General features: G+C 40.7%; 1 protein-coding gene across 1 annotated transcript; it reads right to left on the reverse strand.

Moving 5' to 3' along the window:
* Positions 1–18609: 18609 nt before the first annotated feature.
* Positions 18610–24565, reverse strand: LOC124218256 (uncharacterized). Its single transcript, XM_046624794.2, has 5 exons — positions 24369–24565; positions 19812–19986; positions 19592–19746; positions 19358–19474; positions 18610–19104 (listed from the first exon to the last, which is right to left on the reverse strand). The coding sequence occupies exons 1-5, from the start codon at positions 24386–24388 to the stop codon at positions 18924–18926; spliced, it is 648 nt and encodes a 215-aa protein (XP_046480750.1). The 5' UTR covers positions 24389–24565; the 3' UTR covers positions 18610–18923.

The following is a 24565-nucleotide window of genomic DNA, read 5'->3' on the forward strand; positions in this document are numbered from 1 at the left end:
AATTGACTAGATGTGAGTCAGACACAGGTTATTTGGCCTGTGGTAGACCCTCGTGGTGTCAAGGTCTGTGAGAGTTAATGCGGTAAGAGTTCGATCGGGGTAACCAGAACGCCGTTAGACTGGCTTGCAAGATTCGCTGTGACGTGACTAATTTACGTAATACCGAGGCTGCTCCTGGAATCAGAGATTCTCAGTATGAGTCTGAACGTCTTAGCGAAATGGGGCTAGAAAAACAAAGACACGTTGTGAGATCGAGTGGAACTAACGACTGAAACATCTTATAATGCAGTGGCAACATCCAACAGAGCTTGTTACTTGTAAGAACTATGTAACTTTCAGTTTTGCATCATCTTGGCAATACTGTTTTTGCATTTTCCATTGGTCGTAGTATTCTATCTTACTTCAACTGTTGTTTCGTTATCACGAATCTTCGAACCTTTCGTTCTTAATCCTTTTAACTGCTTTTTATCGATACGTTTTAGTGACGTCGTCAGCGATGAAGATGCGACTGCGGTTCAGGGTAGGTCATGAGACCATCAATTACCATTTCATCATTGAACTCCTTGCAGGTCGGTGTTGACTGTCAAGGTAAAATACTCTTGCTGGTTTTCAAGGAAAAGGGTTTATTTTTTATATTTTGGTTACCAAACAATAAAATTGAATAAAAGTGATCGCAATTTTCAACACTGTCATTGCTTGAAATCTTTTCCAACGGCATAACTCCTGATTCACGAGTTGATAAATTTCATAATTTCGTCCAAGGATCACTTTCATTTATGCTCATAAATCGCCGTTTTTATAGGTGCTAAGAAAAGATATCAACTCAAAACATCGTTAGCGGCCACCTCGAATCACCATTACTTGAGAACTGGTCATTTTCGACTTCGTGGCAAACCTCAGCTATCATTCTGTGAAATCTCTCTTACACATCTGAAACAGAAGAATTGACTGTACGGGAATACCGGTTTCAAATTCTATTCGCAGAGAAGCGAGCCAGCTGAAAGGTTGAAATGTTCAGAATAATTACTTCCAAAATGTCAGCACAGGTAAATTTGTATTTAAATTAAGTTGATCGATGTGTCGTAAAAGAGTGTCTCGAAGATATCACTCCTCGTGTATGCTTGATTCTTTTTTTTTTTTGCTTCAATACACTCCTCACATAACGGTTGCCAACTTCTAATTAAACTGCACAAACTCAATGGTTTTCCGTTTTTCTCTCGCAACATAATTGATTAGAGATTTGAGGAACGAAGACGAAAAGATTAATTCACTGTCGATTTTCATTAATTGGAAACTGTGATCTTTAATTTCACATGCATTTCCTCTTGACGACTGGCTGCAGCGACAACTACGAGCACTCGTAAGCCTTATAAGCCTCACTGTGGCTTACGGTAGATGAAGTTCCAAACGACCATCGGTAGTTGTACTCACCTCGTAATTGTAATTCATTAACGCGTCTATCGTATCCGCTGCAGGCCAGTGTCAGTGCCGAGAGGCCGAAAGACTGGCCGAATAAGGATGATTAGTGTAGGGAAATAAGACCCGATAAGGTCGCTGGGCGGCGATGCATGAGGTCGGTCGTTGATCTGCCCGAAAGAACGTGCCCGAGCACAAGATGGGGGCCCCGAGTCACCTTGAGTGAAAAAAGAAAGAATGAAACAAAGAAAAGAAAGGATAAGTCATGACTGGCAATGAGGAACCGAGTGGATCCGGATTTACTCTTGTTTTTACCCTCTCTCGAGGTTTCTGCAGCCGAGGACGACTAAAAGCCCAACCAGTCGATCCTTTTACTCAGGCCTCGGACTTGGTATTGGCGATTAATAAGCACATCGTGGCGTGTATTCACCTTCTTATGATTCAATCCAGCAGCAGATTGTCTATTGCCCGTGACGCAACCGCCATCTGATGGTCTCGCTGTTGTGAATTATGCTGTTGCCCTGCTCTGTACCAGTTCAGTAACTGATCTCATTTGAGTCACCAAGTCTAACCGGATACGAGTCGAGTGGACGAATGACAATCGCGAGTACCATGACGCACATCAGAGAATTGGGCAATTTGATGGGGTAGGGTTGTTAAAGTTAGGCGATTGCAGTTTCCCTCAAAAATATCTAATCGAAACAAAGAGGAGCGGTGTGAAAACTGGTGACACCGGTGGGACGATCTAAAAACTCCTTGCCTCTTTTCTCGCATTCTTGTTCGCTGTGTTCAACGACCAAAAAAGACCAGCCACAGTTTTTTGCAGTCGCGAAATAGGAATGTTCTGAACAAAGAACCATGCTCGCCCGATTTCTTTTCGTTTTATAGTCACAAATTCTGTGAAGATCAGAAAAGAATAAAAACATCCAGGGTCGGGTTTAGCCGGCTCTGAGCCACTCTTTTTTCACCTTCTTTTTGAAGGTGAAAGAAATTCGGTCGGAAAAAACTGCAGTGGAACAGTAATGGAGTTTTCACTTATTCGGAACGACTTGGAGTGACTCGACTCGACGATACCTGTCAAGTTTACTAATTTGATTGTTTCGATGATTTGCGTCTGTCTCTTCATCTGACATTCTCGGCGCTTTTTGAACCAGACAATCTCGACGTGGTGGTCAAATACGAGCAAGCTGCGAATGCGCCGTGCTCGTCTAGCTCGGTTATTCTCGCAATCGCTTCCATATATTTTGATGATTGAGAATTTATTCGGCTGACCAGTTGCGGTTTGAAAGGAAAAGGGAAAAAATTAATCTTTCCCACACATCGAGATAGGAATTCAACGAATTCTTCATTATTTTTATTATTTATATATGAACGCGATGAGACGCCCTTGAGACTCTTGCAAGAAATCCCTTCATTCTTTCAAGGCTCACGCAATTTACTCGATGGGAGTCTACCTATAGGGAGTCTCCGTGTTATTCTATAGCGTATTTGGTTGCAGCCTCAAGGACTCGGATAGAAAAATTCCCCAGTGTCAAATGGCTTGGAATTATGCTGCTGTGCATTTTTCTAACCATAACAATCGACGCCTGTTATAGTATCGTGACAAACAAGTGAGCAGTCCTAGTAATTTCACATCACTCGTTCTCGTCTGATTTGTTGCAACCGGTTATAATGTAAGCACTGTACAGCGAAAGATAAGAAGAAGAAAAAAAATCAATCAAACTGTGCAGAACGAAACCGAGGAATAATAATTGCTGTCTAATGATGAGACTTTTTTCCAGCCTGCGTAATTCACTCCGGTTAGTGATTGTTAATTCTAGGATTATAAACCACGCTCGAATCCTGGCCAGGCCCAGGAAACAATAAACAAAGAATGACGTGGCTGCCACAGTCATCGACTTTCGCTGGTTTGTTCCTTTTTCTCCTCTCTCGATCGCCGCCGCTACCGCGAGGGCAGAGGCTGTTAAATGATGGAAAACCGTAACCCGCAGCTCAAGCTTTAGTCGTGAGTCACTCTCAGCGCGGGGCACGCTAGCAATATTCGAGACAAACCTCTCACCGTCGAATTGACAATGAACGATGGCGCTGTTCGATCAACGAAAGCTTCCAAGCGCGATCAGGAACTGCCACGAGCAGCTCTGCAGTCGATCACGTTGCGTTGCTCTCATCACAAAGAGGAACGACTCCCGGTAACAATCCTCTCCTCCAGTGCACCGCGGTGACAAAAGTCGAATGCGTGGTGTCGAGGTATTCAAGGTGCGGTCAAAGGTACCAAGGAATCTCACTTCAGGGGCGTGTCTCGGTTCCCCCTCAAGGTGCATTTTGGTGACGCCTTAATTCACTCGATGACGAGCAGCGGCTCGCTTTGTTTTTCGAAGGATTCCTCGTAGTGTTAACGAGCTTTTCGACCGCATGAAGAGACTTACGATCAGAATTTACAGCAACTGCGGACAATATTGCACCGCCGATCGTGACAACGCATCGATCGACTTCGTTCGGGAAATTGTCGAAGTTTGGTCATGCACTTTCGAGAATACAGCGCAGCGCACTCGCCGTGCATTCAAATCATTCAACCTGCATACTTTCAAAATTTTACGTTCTTACCACTTCTCTGGCGCTCCGGCTGCTACCGCCCTTCCACATCGGGAATGTCGACCTTGGGTCTTACCATGCCCGCAGGCTTGCAACCAGCGGCGACTTTTCTTTCAGAGTGGTAATATATTTTTCAAATTTGATATGTAAACTCTTGGTTGAAAACTGCGCAACTTTATTGGATTCAAATGACGTATATAGTCTTTTTACGAGTAGTGATTCATTCATTTATCGCACAAGTTTGAATTCGACAAAAAACAGAGTATGCATTGTTCGATTTTGGCAAAAAGAAATCGAGAAGTTGTCACCTCAGTTTTGAAATCAATTACAAGATCTCATCGTTGCCTTTCTATCACACCACAATTCGCAAGACTAGAATCGAAGACAAGTTTTCAACTCGCAATAAGCACTTGGGAAAAATACGTCCTCGAATATACGTGACTCGGCATTTTTGACACACATTATGTGCATGTTCATTGTCTTTATGTTTCCTTGTTTCTTGGAACGAGAAAAATAACACTGCGTTATGTGGCGTCCGAAGGTGACCACGTTCGACTGTCGATCGCCTCGAGACCACTGGAAAAACAAATATTTTGAATTGAAGAAAGAATGGAAAATTGACTAAAAGACATGAAGGAACAACAGCATTGTATCGTCTTCGCGTTACGCGGCACGTACGCGCTGGAACTATGTGATGGGTATTTTCTCCCGGGCATGGTGGAGACTTTGAGTGTAATAAAGCCAGTCGGGCCGGTGGGCGGGTCGCTGGGTACATGGATCGTATCATGAAAATTCGGATCATGCGTGATCCGACCGTCAGATAGCTGCTACCTTATAATGGATATTTACACACGCTCGTGATCGAACGTGTGAAGTCCATAGAGAGTGAATTTGAATCTCACTTTCTCCGCGGCTTCCTTCGAATCTCTATTATAATTCCTGCCTCTACACACGTACGCTTTCGTTCTTACTGTTGTGCCTTCGTCTGAAGAGCAACGAAGAAGAGACTGGACTAAACAAACAAGAAATATCGATTTCCCTGAAAGGACTAGTTACGGTTCTGCAAACGAGGCGGTATTCGCTTTTTGATATCGAAAACCACTTTGGAAAGCAGTTAGTTTGAAGTCACTTGAAGTCACTTCAAATCAATTGAAATCTCTCAACTGTCACACGATCTATAAGTGAAAACCTCCTTGCCTACAAATTTCCGTTATTACCATTTGTGAAGAAATTTTAAATGATGTTCCAAATAGAAGAGTTTTATATTCCTGAAAAACTTGGTCGATTCTTGTCAAAATCCGGCCAGTTCTCAGTTATATTAATCGAAAATGTAATGGATTAACTTACATCTGAATCGATCCATCCGTTTACAAGTTAACGTCGGATAAAGATTCAAGATTTTTGACAATAACTCAAAAAGAGTTGAGCCGACTCCGCTCAAAATTTAATCAGCTCGGAGCTGGAAGAAACCGCATCGATATCGACATAAAATTAATCAAATATCCAGGCGTCGTCCTGAAAGTGTCCGGAGATGATTCTCCAAAGTTGAAAACATCGAGATTTTGTTAATACTGAGCTCTTCATTTTTGAGACGATTATACTTAACACCTTCTCCTCGTCTCTGTATAGAAAAAAAGGAGGAGTTGAGCATTTCTGGCGCCTGTCTGGCGACGGCATGTCTTGTGTTATTGGACTTTTACTTTCATTCGTGGATGTCGAAATATGGAAGATGGAGAAGATTGAAATGAGCTGGAACTTCCTTATCGACCTCTTTCAATGATTGGAAAATTCGTTTCCAAGCTTCTCGGAAGTGGGTAATAATCGTTGCACCCAACTTTTACGCGGTCTCGCACTTACTTTCTCTCTGCGCGGGTGGATTTCAGGTGACAAACGATCGTGCCGGCTGGCATAGCAGGCGAACTGATCGTCGCTCGCTCGAATACTCAAACAAGGAAAGTTAGCCGGACGGGTTTCAATGACCTTGACTAATCCACCACGGCTGGTTGTGTGTAACGGAAATAGGCACACTGTGTTGTTTTCGTTTTTGACAAGTTTCATATTCCGGACGCTTAAAAAGGCCCAAGAATGTTCTCGCCTTTAATCCATAATTCAATCTGCTAGGAGGATATGGCATGAAAGAACTATTTATGCAAAGCATCTCGTAAACTCCGAGATCTTAAATCGCGAGAGAGGAAAGAATTCTTCGCTTTTTTTCTTTATCCCGTTGTTGTCACGTGCCGACAAAAAGAGAGAACAAAATATACCAGAGCTGAGAAAGAATTGTAGGAAAAACAAACGGCTGAAAAAAAAAATACCCATCGTCGCCGCCGATTCCTGTGGCTGCATAAATACAATTGATTATAAAGAACCTAGCCTCTTTCGTTTACTTTTCAATTATCTACGGATTATACGATTCGTTCTACTGATTTTTAACTCTTTCTTCTAATCACCAATTGCTTCGTCAAAGCAACAAAGAGGCGTTGCACAAAAACGACAGATCAACGCTGGCGCAACTTTTTCATTCGAGAACCGTGAATTTCTTAAGGTGGTCAACCACCCTCAAGCTCTTCGTCTTGGGAGAAAAATCACTTCCAGTTTAAAGTCTTTGCAGTTTTAAAATCCGAAAATACGAATAGCAGCTGCACGCGAGTTGCTTCGAGCTCAACCGGGAGTAAATCTAGGTTTCTTATACTCGACACTGATTTCTAACAACGTTCACAATTCACGAACGTGCAAGCGACGTCATGTTCACCTAGCTCTATAGCGTAGCGCTTCCGTGTTTCAACTTACGAACTCTAATCGTGTCCAGAATCTTGCCTGACTAAATTCAACACTGGCATTGAAAATTATGCACCCAATGGCGCGATTTGGATTCCGGTCCGCGAATCGTCGTGCAGAATATGAACATCGTTCACGTATAAAGCCGGCATGAAAACAGCCGACCGCGTGATGCATACGTCATTTTGCATAGAGTTCAAGAAAATCTGCGTTTCGACTGGAATTGTTAAAATTGCAAAGGTCGCAGCAGCTACAGTAACGGACCTTGAACGGCAGTGATGAATTCTGCATAGTTCGCGAGTCTCTCGAAGAGTGAAAGGATCCTATAAAATGTCATTTCTGCCTACATTATGAGGATGTATCAAGTGTACAGTCCGGGCAGAAAATTTACAAAACGGAAAAATTGAGAAACAAAGGTTAAGAGAATCGACAACTAATTGTGAATTGAGTTCTGGTAAGTATTATCATAAGACTTGATCGCAGAAATGTTCATCATTTTGAGACGCTTCACATCGAATTCGTATAGTTTGCCCAATTTCGATGAATAATATGGATTTTTGCTAATTCTAAGATGAACAGGTTTTCGAATGTTAAAGCGAAATAAAATAAAACCTTGGTTTATCATCTACAACCTGTATTGATTTTACATCAGTAGTGCAGAAGCTCAAGTTCAGGAATCTCGCGGATAATCGATTCGCAAGCCCAATGAGACAAGACCCATTGAAACGTGACGTAATTAGGCGATGTATTTCGTTTTCAAAAACGGCATCAGAAATAGTGCGATTTCTAAAAAGTTCTCAACAACTGGGCTCTCTTCAGACAAATCCGTTGATACTATCTCGTTTCTCCATACATCACGATCATTGTTTTCACCTGATTCGACTTGATTAACCTCACATCCACTTAAAATCATCAGTCTTGATTTCGTAATTCTGTTATTTAGACACTGTCTCAGATGGACCGTTCGCCTGATGGGGCTTCGATTCGTAATCCGTCAAAGCCTGAGGCCCCCAACGATTGAGAGATTGGCGCTAAGACAAGTAGCCGCAAAAAGCTGCATCACAAGCGGCGGCGCTGAATCTGCTCGAACTTTTCAATCATGCCCAGAAGCGACGCGAGTGGATCGCGATCCAGTCTCGACAGAACCGGATGTCGAACTGACCCAGATATGGAGGATAGTAAAGAGGCTCGTTGTCTCGTCCGATCGCTCGCTCGCTCACTTCGCTCGCCGCGACGCAGGAGAGAACCGCGGATGTAGTAACCTTAACATTGAAAGAATGGCCGGCCACTCGCTCCTCCGACTCCTCAACCTGGCCACTGCAGCGTTGCTGCCTCTGCGACTTTTGTCCCTCGAGCATAACCATAACGATCATGAGTGATCGTTGCGAGGCACAAGCGCCAATATCTGTGCCATAGTCGTCGTTTCTACTTCGCTCAAAAAAGTTTCTGTTCATCCGCGTTCTTCGTGCTTCCGAACAACTTCCACTCCTTGTTTTATGCGACGATCTCTAATTCATTTTGAAACCGGATCGTCGCTCCAATTTCCTTTTACTTTTTCTTGTCTACGCCATGGAGTCTTTGTTCTTCGTAAATTTAGTGACGGTCTAGACGATACGTTATGCCGACTGTGCTTTCAGTTAACACCTACTAATACAATATTTAACTATCAAGATTCCTTTGATCCCGCTGATTAAGTTCATTTAATTCGACGTAAAGAAATCGTTAATCACTTCACATCGTTTTCTCCAATCGATCAGCAACATTCATTTTTTAAAATTACTTTACGTAACGGTGTCTGAAATGACATTTCTTCGGCAACATAATATCAGTAAATCATTCCTCAACTTGATGAAATGATTTATCACTTTGTAAGTTTACTCCAGTCTAAGAATAAAACTAAATTATATCGTGGAATGGAATGATCACGATTATAAGCGGTTTTAGCGATACTTTTCCCTGTTCAGATCGCTTCTGTACATAAATTCTCGTATAACGAGATCATTATCAAACTTTCGCAGGGAATCGGGATCTCGGTTGCAGGTTTAGTTCAATCTCGATCGGCGAGCTGGAAATCGAAGCGGTTTTTATTTGCTCTTGGGATCATGCGTCACTGAAATATTTTGCTACGGTGACTGCCGAGACGCTCTTAAAGCCGCCGTTTCCACATTCACAATCATTCTTACTATTTTTATTTCCTATGAAGAAAGATTCGACGTAGGTACGCGTATTTTTATAGGACTTTTATGCCAACTTTACTGTTTACTGTCAGTATCGATTTGCGCATCGGTACCTATGACACAATAACTATCCTCAGTTGACGATAAATTTTCGAGTAGAAAGCGAAGATTTCGTAGGTTCAGATCCACCCACTACTGACATTCCAGTTGCGTAAAATTGGCCGAAGCTTTATTCGCGTCGTAAGAGCATGTTTGCATGTTGGTTATTCGCAAATTATGTTTAGGTATCGTTTGGCAAGCTCATCATCGTGCAGGAATAAAAGAACGCAGAAACTCGGCAGTTTTTAGTTGCATGTGGAGAAGATTTTCCAAGTCATAAGTACCTACCGGATAAATTCAAATTCTACTATCCGAAACCTTCTTGTCATTACCCAAGGAGAATTTAATGCGAGGCGATTTTCTGTCTACCTACGCATATAAGCTGTCAGCACGCGATGTTCGTCCAAAAGTTTTTGCAGTCTTTCGATAATTATGATAATCCTCGGTCGGCGCGACGCGGGCGAGAAACGTTCGTGTAAGCAACTCCTTCTGGTCTGTGTATGCAACACACCGTATACATGCTTACGTACATCCAGCTATCAGGGAAAGCGTGTGTAAGGATTTCTGACCGAGTGAAAGTCCTCGGATCTCTCCCTCCCCTTATACTTCTCACCCCCGCATCGAGTCATCGTCGTGCGCTTTGCGATTCTCTGCGTACAGTATTATATCTCATTTACTCGTCTTGAATACGGGTATAGATACAGGTTTACATATACGAGTGTATGTATATATGCAAATATATATATATATAGTGTGATACATTGCATACAATAATCATGCACGCAACTAGCGACATTAATTTTATACCCAACCGTGGCGAATCGTTGACCACGCCAATTTTCACAAATAATATCATTTAAGTAGAACGAAGCTTGCGCTTTCCTGCCTCTGAGCTTTTCATGTAAATACGCATTTTTATGTGCGATTAAGGGATCACTCTAGGATTTTGGTAAATTCGATTTTTCTTTTTTTTTTTTTTTATTTCAAACAGTATTTTAGTGTCATAACAACAATATCCTCTTGGTCCTGTAACGAACATTTTCTTTTTTTAAAAGTTCCATTCTCGATTTTACTACAGCGCTTTGGAGCGCACGCTGAGCGCTTGTAAAACTTTAAACGCATTTTTCTCGAAAGCACTTTTTTCAAACTGGGAGGACGAATTACTCGAATACCGTTGCATGGATTGATTTAAAATTTTGACACCAGCTTCACAATCAAATTCTCTATGAAAGTGCGTGGCCGTTTTTTTATTTAATGGAAACATTTTTTTTTTAATCAATAATTTGCTGCTCGTTATTTGACCACAAATCGATTCATTTTTTTAAACGTGCACTATTTCTACAAATTATGATTTAAAAAAATGAAACCTACGTAGTTCCATAGGCAATAGTATATAGATTATAAAAATTTTTGGTTCTTCGTGTCAGATCTTATACTTTACGAGAAATCCGTCCTCCCGTGAAGGAGTTTCAAAGAAAGACGATTTCAAAGATTGGTTCTGGACCCGCCATTATTCATCAAAATGATGATAACTTTTTTTGTCATACTTCAATATGCGCTAAGTAAACCCTTTGAAAAGAAATCCTATTCCTTTTTCCACACTCCCAAAATGAGTCGTCGATCAAAGTTGAGCCTTTTTCACGACTGTTAGAGTGATTTTTTTTATTTTACCCCGTAAGTAATGAAGGAAATATTGCATATTGACCGCAGATTTAGGTTCCCGAAAAGTTTTATAAACTATTAATTCTAGTTGATAAACAGATTGTTGTATTTCTGGAATGTCTATTGAAAATTTGTTTCAAGTCTGTGTTTGAACATCGACATACATTCTTCTTGTTGCACGTGATCATTCCGACTAATTATTGCACCGAGTGATGATCAGTATTTATTGTTAAATGAAACTGATTCCGACCGTAAAATTTTTACCAATTTTATCTTTGCCAACAATTTTTCATGTATCGAGACGCGTCAAAGAGAAACTCCAAACCTTTTCAATCGACATGAATTTTCGAATGATTTGAAGATGTTTGACAAAACAAGAATTTTCATACGTGACTTGCTCGATTTCTATTTAGCACGTAAAATTGTTGCTCCGCAAAATGCTCTTTGCGTCATAATTTTGCCATTCAAAAATTGACACAAATCCACAGCTATTCTTGTAGCGTAAAGCGAACGAAATGAAACCCGATTTGCAATCCGCTTATGAAATTATACCCCGTTTTAATATTACTTTTTCGAACTCATCCCGCTTCGACAATTTCACCGTAGGTGCGAGGACGGATGCCTGCACGCCTTCGGCATCTCAAGAGCAATTAGCTTTCGTTAACTTGCACAATTTGACTCGTGGGGAAATAATAAGTACGACGAGAAGATGTGCATACGTCAAAAAACAGGCGAGACGACAATTCTCGGCACACGTGCCGCGACCCATAAAACCAACAAACTTTTCATAATTGTTTCCTAGTTTCGCAATATACGTGTTTGCGTCAGGTTATTTTCCTCCGATTTCGCCTGTTTTACATCGAAACCGCGTTGTTACCACACGTTATAATCGCAATTCCTGTTTCCCAACTGCTCGAGTCCGAGGAATTGTATCATTATTTTGCACAACGCAATTAGAGGTCGGAAGAGCAGAAACAAATATTCTTTTCGCAACTGCGTGAATTTTTATTTCTAACTCGCATTGTTCGAGTACCCGCGACGATTTTCGGCGAGTTTCCGGTTCGCAGTCAGCTTCTTTCCGCCGTTTGTTACATCCTCGCGATACTTCCAGCCGCTGCGGTAGCTGCGACTCAAAATAATACGGATATCAGTCGCGGCTCGTTGCTCGATTATTATAGGTCGCGGTTATCCTCGGGATCATCTGGCGCAACTGACGATCTGATGGCAAGGCGGCAGGCTTTCGGTTTTTAATATTACAAGACGCGTTACGGAAACCGTGAATGAAATCGAGGCGAATCGATTACCGCGGGAATTATAATTTCGCAACTTTGATTTGCGCAGGGCAAGATGCGACACTTTAATTTTACCGGTTTCCACTAATGCTACTAATTTCCCACTATTCTCGACACATGCTACTATTTGCCTCGATTTTTTTGCCTAAATCGCCAATTAACGCCACTGATCGTGACTTTGCTGGATAGAAAACTACATTTCTACTCACGTGACGTACAATGTGTCTGGAAAAGTGCAAAGAGAAAAAAACTTTTCTCAAATTAAGAATAATTTTTCCCGTTTGTACGGAAATAATTGTCCATAATGAAGCCCATAACTTGTTGAAATCATCGATGAAGTAAAATATTGCGTAGAAAGTTGAGAATACCTTTTTTCTCAAAGATTTTTTTTTTTTAACGACCTCAAATAACAATTGATAACTAATTTTTTTCTTTAGATTTGAAGTTTCAAGTTGAAGTTGAAGTTTATCAATGACCAGGATCGGATTATTAACCTTCGGTCAGTGTTTGAAAATTTTACAAAAAATCAACTTGCGGGATAGGTCGAAAAAATATTACATATTATTTTTTTACAGTTTTCTCGAAACGTAGTTTTTCAAAACGGTGAACACTCTCAAAGAAAGAGTTTCCAAGATACCTCTCTCAAATTTGAACACAACATTCTTCACGCCATTCTTCATCTTGCAATGGAAGTTTTTTTTTTTTTTTTTTTTTTTTTTTTTTTTTTTTTTTTTTTTGAAGTCTTCATATTTTTTCAACGAAAAGCTTTTGAAAAAACAGACTAAATTCGATACTTTTTTTCAAACCACCACAATTTTGTCAATTTTGATTAAAAAAAAAAAACACACTTCCAGAGCACGATAGCGATTTTCATACTTGTTAATGATCTTTTAATAAATTTTGTATCAGATAATATTTACGGCCACAACCGTGTTCACCATGGGGCCTCCTTGTTTTCAAAATCATTTTCAACCTTAAAAAATAAATTAGACTAGCGTAGGTATTTGAACTATCGAAAAATGAAAAAAAAAAAAATCGCGAAAATAAGCTATTTTTCGAAACGTTACAGTAGGATGAACCCTCGTCAAGCACGTCAGGCACTGGAAACCCTGGTAAATATTCGAGACCTTGGAACTAACGCTAGGATCACCTCGAAACCGGCCGGTTTTTCGGAAAAAAGAGATTCCGCAGGCCGCAAGGAAACCTGCAAGCGGAGACTCATACCTCGCGAAGCATCCGCACATCAGGTTGACATTAGCCCAAAGGTCAGAGAAACCGCGAGTCTTGCGCGACGCGCTGGTCGATGGACCTGCAGCTTCGGGCCCCGCTGACACGAATACTCCTGCACGAGGATTTTTATTCGTCTGCTCGTTGTTTCGCCCGTCCGTTTTTTTAAATTGCGATTGGGTAACGCAGCTGCGGCAATTTGTCTTCGAATTAACGCCGGCTTATAGCTCTCAGCTGCAATTGGGTCAGGTGGCTTCTTCTTCTTCTTCTTCGTCTTCTTCTTCTTTTTCTTCTTTGCGATCGGTCGTTGCCACGCGATATTTTGAGCCCCGAGTCATTTCGTAATCCCTCGATCGATCCTCCGTCTTTCCTTCGTTCTCCGGCAGAGACGTCGGAAAGGTCAGGTTGGAGGTTGCAGGCGTTCAGCTCCGACTCGCCGTCATGCTTCGCTGCTTTTTCACATTACAAAGTTACACTTCCTTCTGCGGTTGAAACTTATACGCGGAATCGCTTGAGCAAAGGACTTGTTTCTCCTTCTCTTTCTCTCTCTGTCTCTATTTATTTATTCATTTCTTTGGCGTCAGTCCCTTGATATGTGAAAATATTCGGTAACCAGAATGTAAATCGGTACGAAACGGTGGAAATCGATTATTAATGGAAATCCACGGCGACTCTTGAACTTTGAACAACGCTCGTGGCGGGAAACTTGTGAAATCAACGGAAATATTGGTCTGTAAAAATTGTTGGAAGCGTATGTTTAACGACTTGCTAGTATGACTTTCGAGTGAATTAAGCACCTCCGTTAAAACTCTATGCTTATGCCTTTCTGAGCTCAGGTTTTCATTCGATTGATTATATTCGTCCATTTTTTCAAATGGAGAATCGGAAGAATATCATTTTTCTTTTATGCCCCTTTGTAATAGCCTAGGTTTTTGATTTTTTTACCACCATTTTTGGTTTATAGATATTCAAGCTGTCTTATAACCTTCGGCAATATGTATTTACCGAGTTCTTGAAATAAAATGTAACCTCATGTCGATGCGAACATTTAAAAAAATAGAATTACTAAAAAAAAGAAAAGAGTTTTACCGGTTCAACGACATAATTTTATTCTTTTATTTTTTCGCGTCTTCATTTAGTTCTTATTACATTAATTCGATTCAAAAAATTTTGCAAATTTTGAAAATTTCCGTATCATTTTCAAATCCACAACAAATCTGTTAAAATCATAACAAAGGTAAAATAGATATTAGAACGAAAAAAATTGTCAAAAGTACAATTGATCAGAAATAGTAAACACAATTAATTTTACCTTAAACTACGTAATTTTCAAATGTCTAAAACTATTCTTGCGTAGTCGGTATCATTATATATTCGAGACCTTTTTTCCGACTTTCTAAAACATAAAATTGCCCAGTGTGCCGAGATAAAGGAAATTGAAAAAATAACGATTCCATCATCGAAGCGATTTCCAAATGATAGCAATAAGAAAACAAAAGTTTTTCAAAAAATTTCAAACAAATCGACAACGGCGAGGTCAGAGCTCGGTCGAGTTGACGCGGAATGCCCTGTACGCATATATCCTCTGCGGCACAGATAGAGAAAATCTTTATTCGCCCCGGTCTAATTCCGGCTCGTTACTCGCTGCACCGCAGCAGCGCCACCGTGCCAACATTACACTCGCATTACCGGTAATATAAAATGGTCCCATGGGCTCATCGCATTCTGCAGCTCTCGATGTTCACCGCGATAGCGGCTAGTCCTTATGTATAAGTGAAATGTTCTTCTCCGCGTTTGCCAAGGCCGACCACGTTCCGTTCCTCTTACTTTCATTCTCCGTCAGCGTGATTCGAGTTCGCGGCGTTTCAACGGCAAAGATTCGAGCACCGGGATGACGAAAATTTAAGAACGAAAAATCATAAAGCAAATGCCAATGCGGAAGGGTCTTGTTGATTTGGGAAGGAAATTTTCCGCAGAAACCGGGATTAAGGTCTTGTTGGACGGATATTCTCAATCGGAAGTTGAGTCTCGGTGAGAATATTGAACGCTTCGCGGGGTAATAAGAAAATAAATAAATAAAAAAAAGAAAACTGCAAACAATTTCATCATAACCGAGTCGATAAGATAATTCGTTTTGAATAATAATAATGCCAAAAAGTTGCCGAACAAATCTCTGGTAAAATTTGTTTTGTTTCATGTAAAACGAATTCATTGATTTTTATGAACACCTATGAATTTTTTGGAATTTTTGCCGATTTTGAATAATTCCGTTTTCCAAAATTTTCTAACGCTTTATTCGCGAAACTATTCGTTCCGTGTCTCTAAAACTTCTCGAGTGTAATGTATAACCGTTTATGAAAACCTGTCCAAAAATTCAGGACTTTTGATCCATTTTTCAAAGTTGAAGAAATTCTCGAAAACGCCAAAAATTTTAAACGGATTCTCTAAAAATCACGGATCATTGTAAATGTTAAAGAAATGATTCAATTCATTCCAGAACCAGGAAATATTCGTTTGTTAGTGGTGATGTGATAACATGCCATCATCGATATAAGCCTCGAGCTGGATTAGATTGCTTTTTCGATTTGACATTAAGTGGAATTCTAATGGAATTAGAGAAAGGAGGATATATTATTCGATTATATTAATCACTTCATAATGACAATTGAAATTGATGTTACATAAATATATCACGATTTTATAATCTGTAGAGAAAACTTTTCAATAAAAATGTTCGAACCGAGCTGGAGAAACAGAAGAATAGAACAAAATCAATGTTTTCCCGGATACGTAGGATCTTAATCGATCTCACCATGAACTTTAACAAATGAAATAACGAAAACCGATAACGGAGACGAACGGAAAAAATTGGTCCGTGATTCGTCAAATCTGATTGTGAGGTTATTGAGTAACTCACGGGTATAGTCGAAGCGATAGTTGAAAGCCGTTTATGTTGAAAATAAAAATGGTCAACCTGGGCCTCAGGAATGGGTTTAATAAATTTTGCATATTTATTTTCGGAGAGACGCGCGTTATCTAATATATTACGTGGCTCTGCTCTTCTCTCTTTTAGCGTCGCCGTGGTAATTGGTCCTACAGATATCGCATACCGTCTGCCGTTTCGGACATTCACAAGTTGTTAACGATTTTAAAGTGCAATTCTAAGTTCAAAGGTGCTTTCGAATACTCTGAAGCTGTCTTCAAGCCTCTGGCAACCTGCACGGCCTTCAAGGCTGCCGGCTTGCCTGGATTCTGGCGCTAATCGTGTCTATTCAAATTACGTTCCTCGATTCGCATCGCCCACGGAAAACGATCAAATTAATCGTTGTATTCATCTTTATTCAGTAATTATCGATTTTACGGAATTAATGACGTGTCCTCGAAGAGCCTAAACGTAAATGTGAAGTGCTTAGAAACGTTTCAAACTCGTAGATAGTAGTCGGAAATATATTATCGTGTGATTTTGAGTGTTTCGAAAACATTAACATTTGAAGTTTACCATTTACTATTCATTATTCAATAAAATACTAAATTCAAACTGTCTGCGAAACTAAAATTGTTCGAATAGTTTCAGTTTGTTGGATTAATTTTTGCCTTATGAAGAAAATTTTGCCTCTACCGTTGCTGTGGCATTCCTTAAACTCTTATAAATTTTGAGATAATTCGATTTCCTGAATTCACAAAATTAACATATGTATTTTCATATATATTGAGCACATATGCGCGCATCAATTTTAGGTAGAGTAAGAAGAATCAAGATGTAATTGATAATTTGAATTTTGTTTCATACTTTTTTATTTTCATTAATTTACATTTGTACAATATTTTATATTAATCAAAGAAGGAAAACTACTGTAGTCTCCTATTTACACAAGATTACCGAGTTATCGTCATACAAATCGCACGATTAAAAAATAGAAAAAAATTGTTTTTTGGAGCTTACGCCTTAAGAAACGATTTAAGTTATAGGGCCCGGTATGGAAATTATACGAGGAGTAAAATCAAGTGTAACACGAAAACTTGAGGCGTTATAGAAAGAGACAAACATATATATCGAACGTGCAAAAGAATGAGATGGAATACATTACACAGCGTATCCTATACTCGGGGTCTCCTCTTTGTGCGGTGCTTCGTAGTCTCACTGTATAGTTCACTACTTCTGGTCTGAGAGTTGAATGTGTGCGTATGTTTGTACGTGTGTGTTGTGTGCCTGCGTATGAATTTATAAGACGTGACGTTATCACGTCAAAATATTTGAAAATATGGAAGAAATTGATTTAGATGATAATGAAGAAGAATCCGAAAAACACATGGATGCGGTTAATTGGTAAGCTTATCGTTTACATTTATGAATAATATACATTTCAAATACGAACAGCTAGATCTTTTAATTAGTGTTCTTATTATTTTTGATTAATTGATTTAATATATTTCATATTTATATAATATTTTATATTACTTATATTAACCCTTAGCGGCAGACATTTTTCCTTACTTACTATCGACTTGAATATTGTACTCGAGGGTTTTTGCGGTCGCTGATTACGAATCTGCACTCAAAATTTGAAAATTCAAGATGGCGGATTCAATATGGCGGACCAAACGTGCAAAAACTCGTTTGACGAGAGCAAAAGTTGGTACGCGGGGGTTTTCAGGGTCGCTAATTACGAATCTGCACTTAAAAGTTAGAAATTCAAGATGGCGGATCCAATATGGCGGACCAAAACGCAAAAAGTCGTTTGACGAAAGCGAAAGTTGGTACTCGGGGGTTTTCAGGGTCGCTGATTACGAACCCGCACTCAAAAATTAGAAATTCAAGATGGCGGATCCAATATGGCGGACCAAAACGCAAAAAGTCGATTGACAAGAGCAAAAATTCGTACCCAGGGGTTTTCGAGGTCGCTGATCATGAATCCGCATTCGAAAGTTGAAAATTCAAGATAGCGGATCCAATATGGCGGACCGAAAATGTAAAAAGTCGTTTGACGGGAACGAAAGTTGGTACTCAGGGGTTTTTGCGGTCACTTATTACGAATATGTACTCAAAATTTGGAAATTTTTGAAGTAATATAAATAATCCGAATAATTACAGATACATGTTTGTTTCTCTTATCATTTTGGAAAATGCGTTCATTTACCCTCTTTTTCCATTCGATATATATCATAATTATCGTTCGTAAGGAGTAAAAAACTCCAGTCGTGCGTCGGAGCTGACACACACATTATTTTTTTTTGAATTCTTTATTCCATTTGTTCATTTAAAAATAACTTGCAATCTATACTTCGTGTACTCCCTAAATGATTATGGTCATCATTGTATTCCTTGTATTTTCAGTTAAAGGTTCAGTCGAAGGGGGATAAGTAACTTCGCGAAAATTATATATATTGTACATTATTTAGTATACATGTATTCGATGATTGCCACTTTGACTGCTATCACAATTCATACGACACGTCAGATCTATTATAGAAAATAAAATCATTTACGAAGAGTTTATGCAATAGTTGGGGATTTTCAATTACCAAAAATAGGTATATAAAAAAAAAAAGAAGATAAATGTAGAGGCTTCAGTCAAGCCATCACCCCACCAGTACTTTGGGGCTGACTTTTCGCTTCAAACTTCTGTCTTCGTTATTGCAAATTGATTATAACAACGAAATACGCTGCTTGCACGCTTGTTTAACCTCTACGGAACGGCTTAGGCTTCACTTCAACTTCTTCCTGCTGGGTTTCTTCCTCAACCTCTTCTTGAACGGGCTTGGCGGTGGCTCGTGTGGCTCCGAATCTGCCTCGATTTGACCTTGACGCGCTGTCTGCCGCTTGGCCACTTCGGCTTCGACTGTTGTTCGACGAAATTGACCTGAAGAAAGTAAAAGATTAGAATCATCACCCGGTTTTCACCCTGATTGTTTGTCATCGATAACGACATCTCGAGGTGTTATTTATATCTCTATAAAGAACCCTTTCGACGGAAGATACCGCTGAAAAACTATATTTCCGTTCATTTTGGGAAACTAATTTTGATGAACTTCAGAGTAGACCTTCCGCTGTAACAGCTTATAAACTCATCGATGCAAATGACCTCACAGTCAGTAAAAAACACTCGAACTCACTTTGGCCGTTGAGTTGTTGGCTCAGCGGACTCTGTCGCGGGAGAGTCACGAATGCTGTTGGTGTTAACGACCTGGGCTCTTCTCCTCTTCAGAGCGGCAAGAAGGTCCTCGTTGGATCTGAAATTTCGATACATGACGTAAGAAATGTTCCGTTGTAAAAGGTGTTGTTTTAACAGCATGTCAAAACCATGGCTGATCAGCCGAAATACCCTGAAGAGCTCTTCAGTGGCTCACCTGAAGGGTCTGACGCCTCCTCGAACCTTCTTTGGGGCTTCGGTTGTCGTGGTCTGGACCTCTTCTTCCGCCTCTTGATTCTCCGCCTCGTAATCTTCAGGGTTCCCCTCTTCTTCGACGGATTCTTCAACGGGCTTGGCGGTCGTTGTGGTGGTCTGAAAATGCCATACATGAAGAGTGTGACAATGGATGACACAAAATCAGATCCCGGAATAATTACCGGCGCAGGTTTCCTCCCGGTGGGACCGCGTCCTCTGGTCAAGAGAGCCAGACGTCCTGCGTTCCTCGCAGGCGCCGGAGTTACCGGAGCCACTGGGGCTGCTGCAGCCTCGTCATCGTACTCGTCGTCCTCATCGGCACAGTTACACGCGGCGATCAGGCAAAGAGCGATTAATCTGAAGCAAGCATCGAAGGGAGTAAATCTTGTAATCGATGTCACGAGATGTGTTAATGGTGTTCATGACTGTGTTCTGATGGACGAAACTCATTGCGTGTCTGAGCATTCGGTCGGCTTCAAAATTTTGGAAAACTTGTACATTGTCAACGGAACATAATGCGAAGCATTTACTGATACAGTATGAAAGACTGTACTTATACTTCTAGAATTTTTATTCTCTGTTCTGTATAACTGAGGTGAATAGCGACGTTGGGTAAGATCCTTAGACAGGCTAGACGATGCCTGGAAGTTGACGCCGAATGGAAAACTCGTCTCAGTGCCATCATACCGCTAGTGTCATTGTAATTATGAAGATTGAATCGCAGCCTATAATCTCGGCGCATGTCTAGTGCCGCAAATGGACCTACACATAAAAACACAACTGTGCGGATGCCACGATCTATGTATTACGGTATACGACTTATGCTGATGCATGGTGCAATAAATATGTTTGTTCATCACTCTTCAAGTGGCATTTAGATGTCAAGCAAGATGATCACATTTGACGTTGCGTATACAAGGACCTAATCGTCAAAAACTGCTGAAATAGCGGCTGAGTATATTTCAATTTATTGACTAACTAACACGACGATTGCAGATGGAATCGTGGTCGTGCCGTTATAAAAAATAAGAAACTGTAAAAACTAGATTTTTCAACTGGATGTCCTTGAGCCTATAACGACCCCATTTGCATATTGCTTTTCCACACCCCGCTCTGGGTTGGATCAAAGCAATGGTCTCATGACATGTGGATAAATGAAGAAAAACAATTGAAACATACTCTTTACGTCGTTCCTGACGTGGACGAGCGTACAAAATGTTTGGGTATCGATATTCCTCAACTGCTTCTGCATAATTGTCTGCATTATTCATGGCCCAGGCTCGACCAACGTGACTTCTTCAAAGCTATTCACAGACTACAAAGAACCCGTAGATTCGTAACCACATAGAAACCAGATTCCTTATGCCCTATGACATTCACGTACCAAACTGACTTTCTCTGCCAGCTAACTCGGCACTATGCAGCCCCGAGCGATTCTCCGGTTCGTGGGATACGAAGAAATCACGAATGTCACCGAACTCGTTTGGCTTGATCTTTGTCTAATACGATTTTCCCAAACATCGGGAGCCAAGATTCACTTATGTTGCTCGCTTCAGAAACATCGTTCGATATCTCGAAGAATTAATGTTGCTGGTTTCCTAATTGGTCGAAACCAAGTATCCTTGACATTCTACATTTATACCATACTTTCCAACAAGAATTTTTAGCAACTTATTCACACATTGGTGCACACTAATCCTGACGATGCCTTTGATGCTTCTTCCATTGTGTCGTGTGGAATGTCAGAAAATTTGGAGTCTTGAAAACGAAAACGACAAGTCACTAATAGCAATACGTTTTCCGAAAGAACGAATCGAATGCGGTCTAGCTTCAAGGTCTCTGAGTTAGAATGCGATGAGGAGCAGCTGAACGTGGTCAGAACAAATTATATTTGAATAGCCAAAACGCCAGTTCCAACCTCAGGTATAATACCTTCTCACCTATCCTCTACGAAGCGGCACGTCTGAAACTACGTTACTGCGGCTATAAATATTCAACTTCAATTTAGATAACCAGTTCCCAGATTTCTGAACTATGGCATTTTTCATATCTCTTCAATTCTGAAATTCGTACGATGTATCCGATCCATTCTGGTTCTTAACGTCAGTTCCAATCCGCTTATCGTCTGCATAGTGTAGATAAAATACCTTCCACTTTGAAAACGAACCTTTAATCAACCAATCGGTATGAATGTTGAAAAGCGTTGTATAGCGCGTCCATTGAATTTTAAATACTATATCCGAAAAAAGAAATGCGTTCTTCCAGTATGTCGATACCAGACCTAGGAAAGTGATGTTCCATACCAATCTATACCAAAAAACGTGGATTTCAGCTGCAGCGAACGTCGTAGGCCCGCTATTACGGAATTCAAGCAGGGTTAAATTACCACAAAACTTTTTAACAATGCGATAGTTTTTGTTTACTGTTTAATCGAACTAAACCAATACATTTTTTTACCTCCAGCATGCCTCGCGTTTTTCAATTACCCACAAGGTGGTGCGGTAAGAAAGACCAAGCGAAGCTTGAACGTGGCCCGAGTGGGACTCAGTGAAAGTGAGGATCTCTGGAGGCGGCTTAGCGCTGCCGGGTTCGAGGTGGCCTTTGAGAGATTCATCGAATGAAATCGAAAGTAGGTATTTTCGAAAGAACTTAAAACTGAGCACCATGCGATAATGAGAAATGTAAGTAGGTGCTGTGCACGAGGCAATAGCAAATAGGTTCAATAAGCGACGAAATAAGGAGCTGGCGCCGATCCGATGAACTCGGAGTCACGTTGCGCCCCTTGGCGATGAGCCAATTGGTTGTAAGAAAGTTTATGTAACCGAGAGAGCATACTTATATCCCTCTGCGAATCCTCCCCCTTCTGCTGAGTCCTTACGGTTTGCCAATCGGGATTTTCGACTGTCGTCGGTTCAACAATACCGAGGAAAGGATCTGCCGTCAGAATCCTTGAGCCAATAAGTGTTAATATTGCTTAACCAAAACGCCATCATGCCATTATCCACAACTTAAATCCTCAACTGAAAGCATCATAATTACATGTAATCGCGAACTAAGAGCATAGTCAATTATCAGAGATTTTTTCTTCAGCAGTTTTGTAACCAGGATCAACAGGCAACGGTTCTCAGCTGCCTCGATCAGACCATCTCAGTGCCAATATTTAGCGACCTGCGAACTCCCTTGTCTGCAGAATGCTTTGCGGAGACTTCTTCTTGGTCTCCAAAGACATTTTGCCCCGTTGTACATATCATTCAGGCAAACCAGTAACTCTGTTGCGTGTTTTCGCGCATAACGCTGATCTCAGACACTTTCGGTTGACCCCGATCAAGTGAGCATTTGGCGCTTGTCATAACCACCGGTAACCCTTCACCAATGTGAGAAAACCAAACCTAATCCAAGCACCGGATTTGAGCTGGTTTCTCGCCTCGATACGTAAATAATACCACGTGGTCGAATAATTGCACAAGGCCTTGCTCATTTTTTCGGATCAAGTTTTGGTTTATTCGAACCCAGGGAGAGTTCGTTGCGTGATTCATCGAAATTTTATTGTTATTGCATTCAGCTCATCCCGCTGCGTACAGATCAGAGATTGTGGTACAAATTAGCCGTTTCGCTTACTCGTTATAAGAAATTTTTCGATCTTACGCAACATATGATATAACCTGTAAACTATGCGAAACCGCATCATTATTTGTTCGGCTAAAGATTTACGGCCAAATCCGGATAATCGTCGTCTGACTGACCACGATCTTTTAATAGCCTTCACTGTAAATGTAGCTGAGACTCTTACTTGAATATCGTCGGAGCTGATGAACGATAATTGTAAACCTGTTACTTTGCGGTCGTTCGAAGCTAAGCACCGATTTTGAAGCAATGCAGCAAATTATACTAACTCGTATAAAAATCTTGGAACCGTGATTTCCTGGGTCATTATTCACTGGTACGCTGAGAAAATTCACAAGTGAAATTGAACGCTCTGAATACTTTATTTCAGGTCATCAGCATCACATTATTTTATTTCTGACGAAATCGAGAGGTTTGGGGATTCGTAAATAGAAAGCAAGGCTCAAAGAATATGTTTCAATTATCCCGTTGTTCAGTATTTTAATAGCGGTGCCATCATCAAAATTTCTATACTTGTTCCGGCAATCGAATTAGCCTACAGTTATAACGGGCAATTTCAAACCGAATGATTAAATTTTCTGCCAATACGCACTTTCCATTTTGCACGAGCCACCAACCAGCCACCATATGTTTTCTCTCGATGGCCGTTCACTTTTGTAGTTTTGATCAGGTTCCCTTCCAATTACTTGCTATCGTGCATTCACATTCTGAACTGTAGCGCCATATCATTCGAATCCACGTATTCGCTTATCATAGTTTATTATTGGCCGATATTAAAAGGAGACAACAAATCGCGAATATGAAAGAAGTAAAAGAACCCTAGTAGAAATAGTTCGTTACGTAAGTAGCCGCTTTTCGAATCCTGCGGTGCAATGCGCACGGAGTCTGGTAAAATATCTGACTGACCGACTGGCCTCCAGATACCGGGCGAAAAAACAATCCATGATTATCCAACCGTGACACCTTGGTAAAAAGTCGCCAGACAACAATCGAAGAATACTACGATAGTAGAAGCTCAGCACTGATCAATCACAGATTTTTACGGACTCGGAACACAACGAGCTTCGTTGTCGTAAGGACGTTTACTTGCAGATGGTTTGGGACCATGTACTCACGTGACAATGCGGAGCCTCATCTTGGGCTTCGGTGTGTTTCGGTGAAGTCAAGAACTGCAGGTTCTCCGGAGATGTGCAGGACCCGCGGATTTCGCTATCGACGAGAGGGTGATGTCGAATAGATGCAACAAAGAACGTACGATGGTCGGAAACACTACAGACGCGGAGACAGTGTACTGCGAAGTGCACCGCTGGTT

The sequence above is a fragment of the Neodiprion pinetum genome, chromosome 4 (genome assembly GCF_021155775.2).
Source record: "Neodiprion pinetum isolate iyNeoPine1 chromosome 4, iyNeoPine1.2, whole genome shotgun sequence".
NCBI classification, from domain to species: Eukaryota; Metazoa; Arthropoda; class Insecta; order Hymenoptera; family Diprionidae; genus Neodiprion; species Neodiprion pinetum.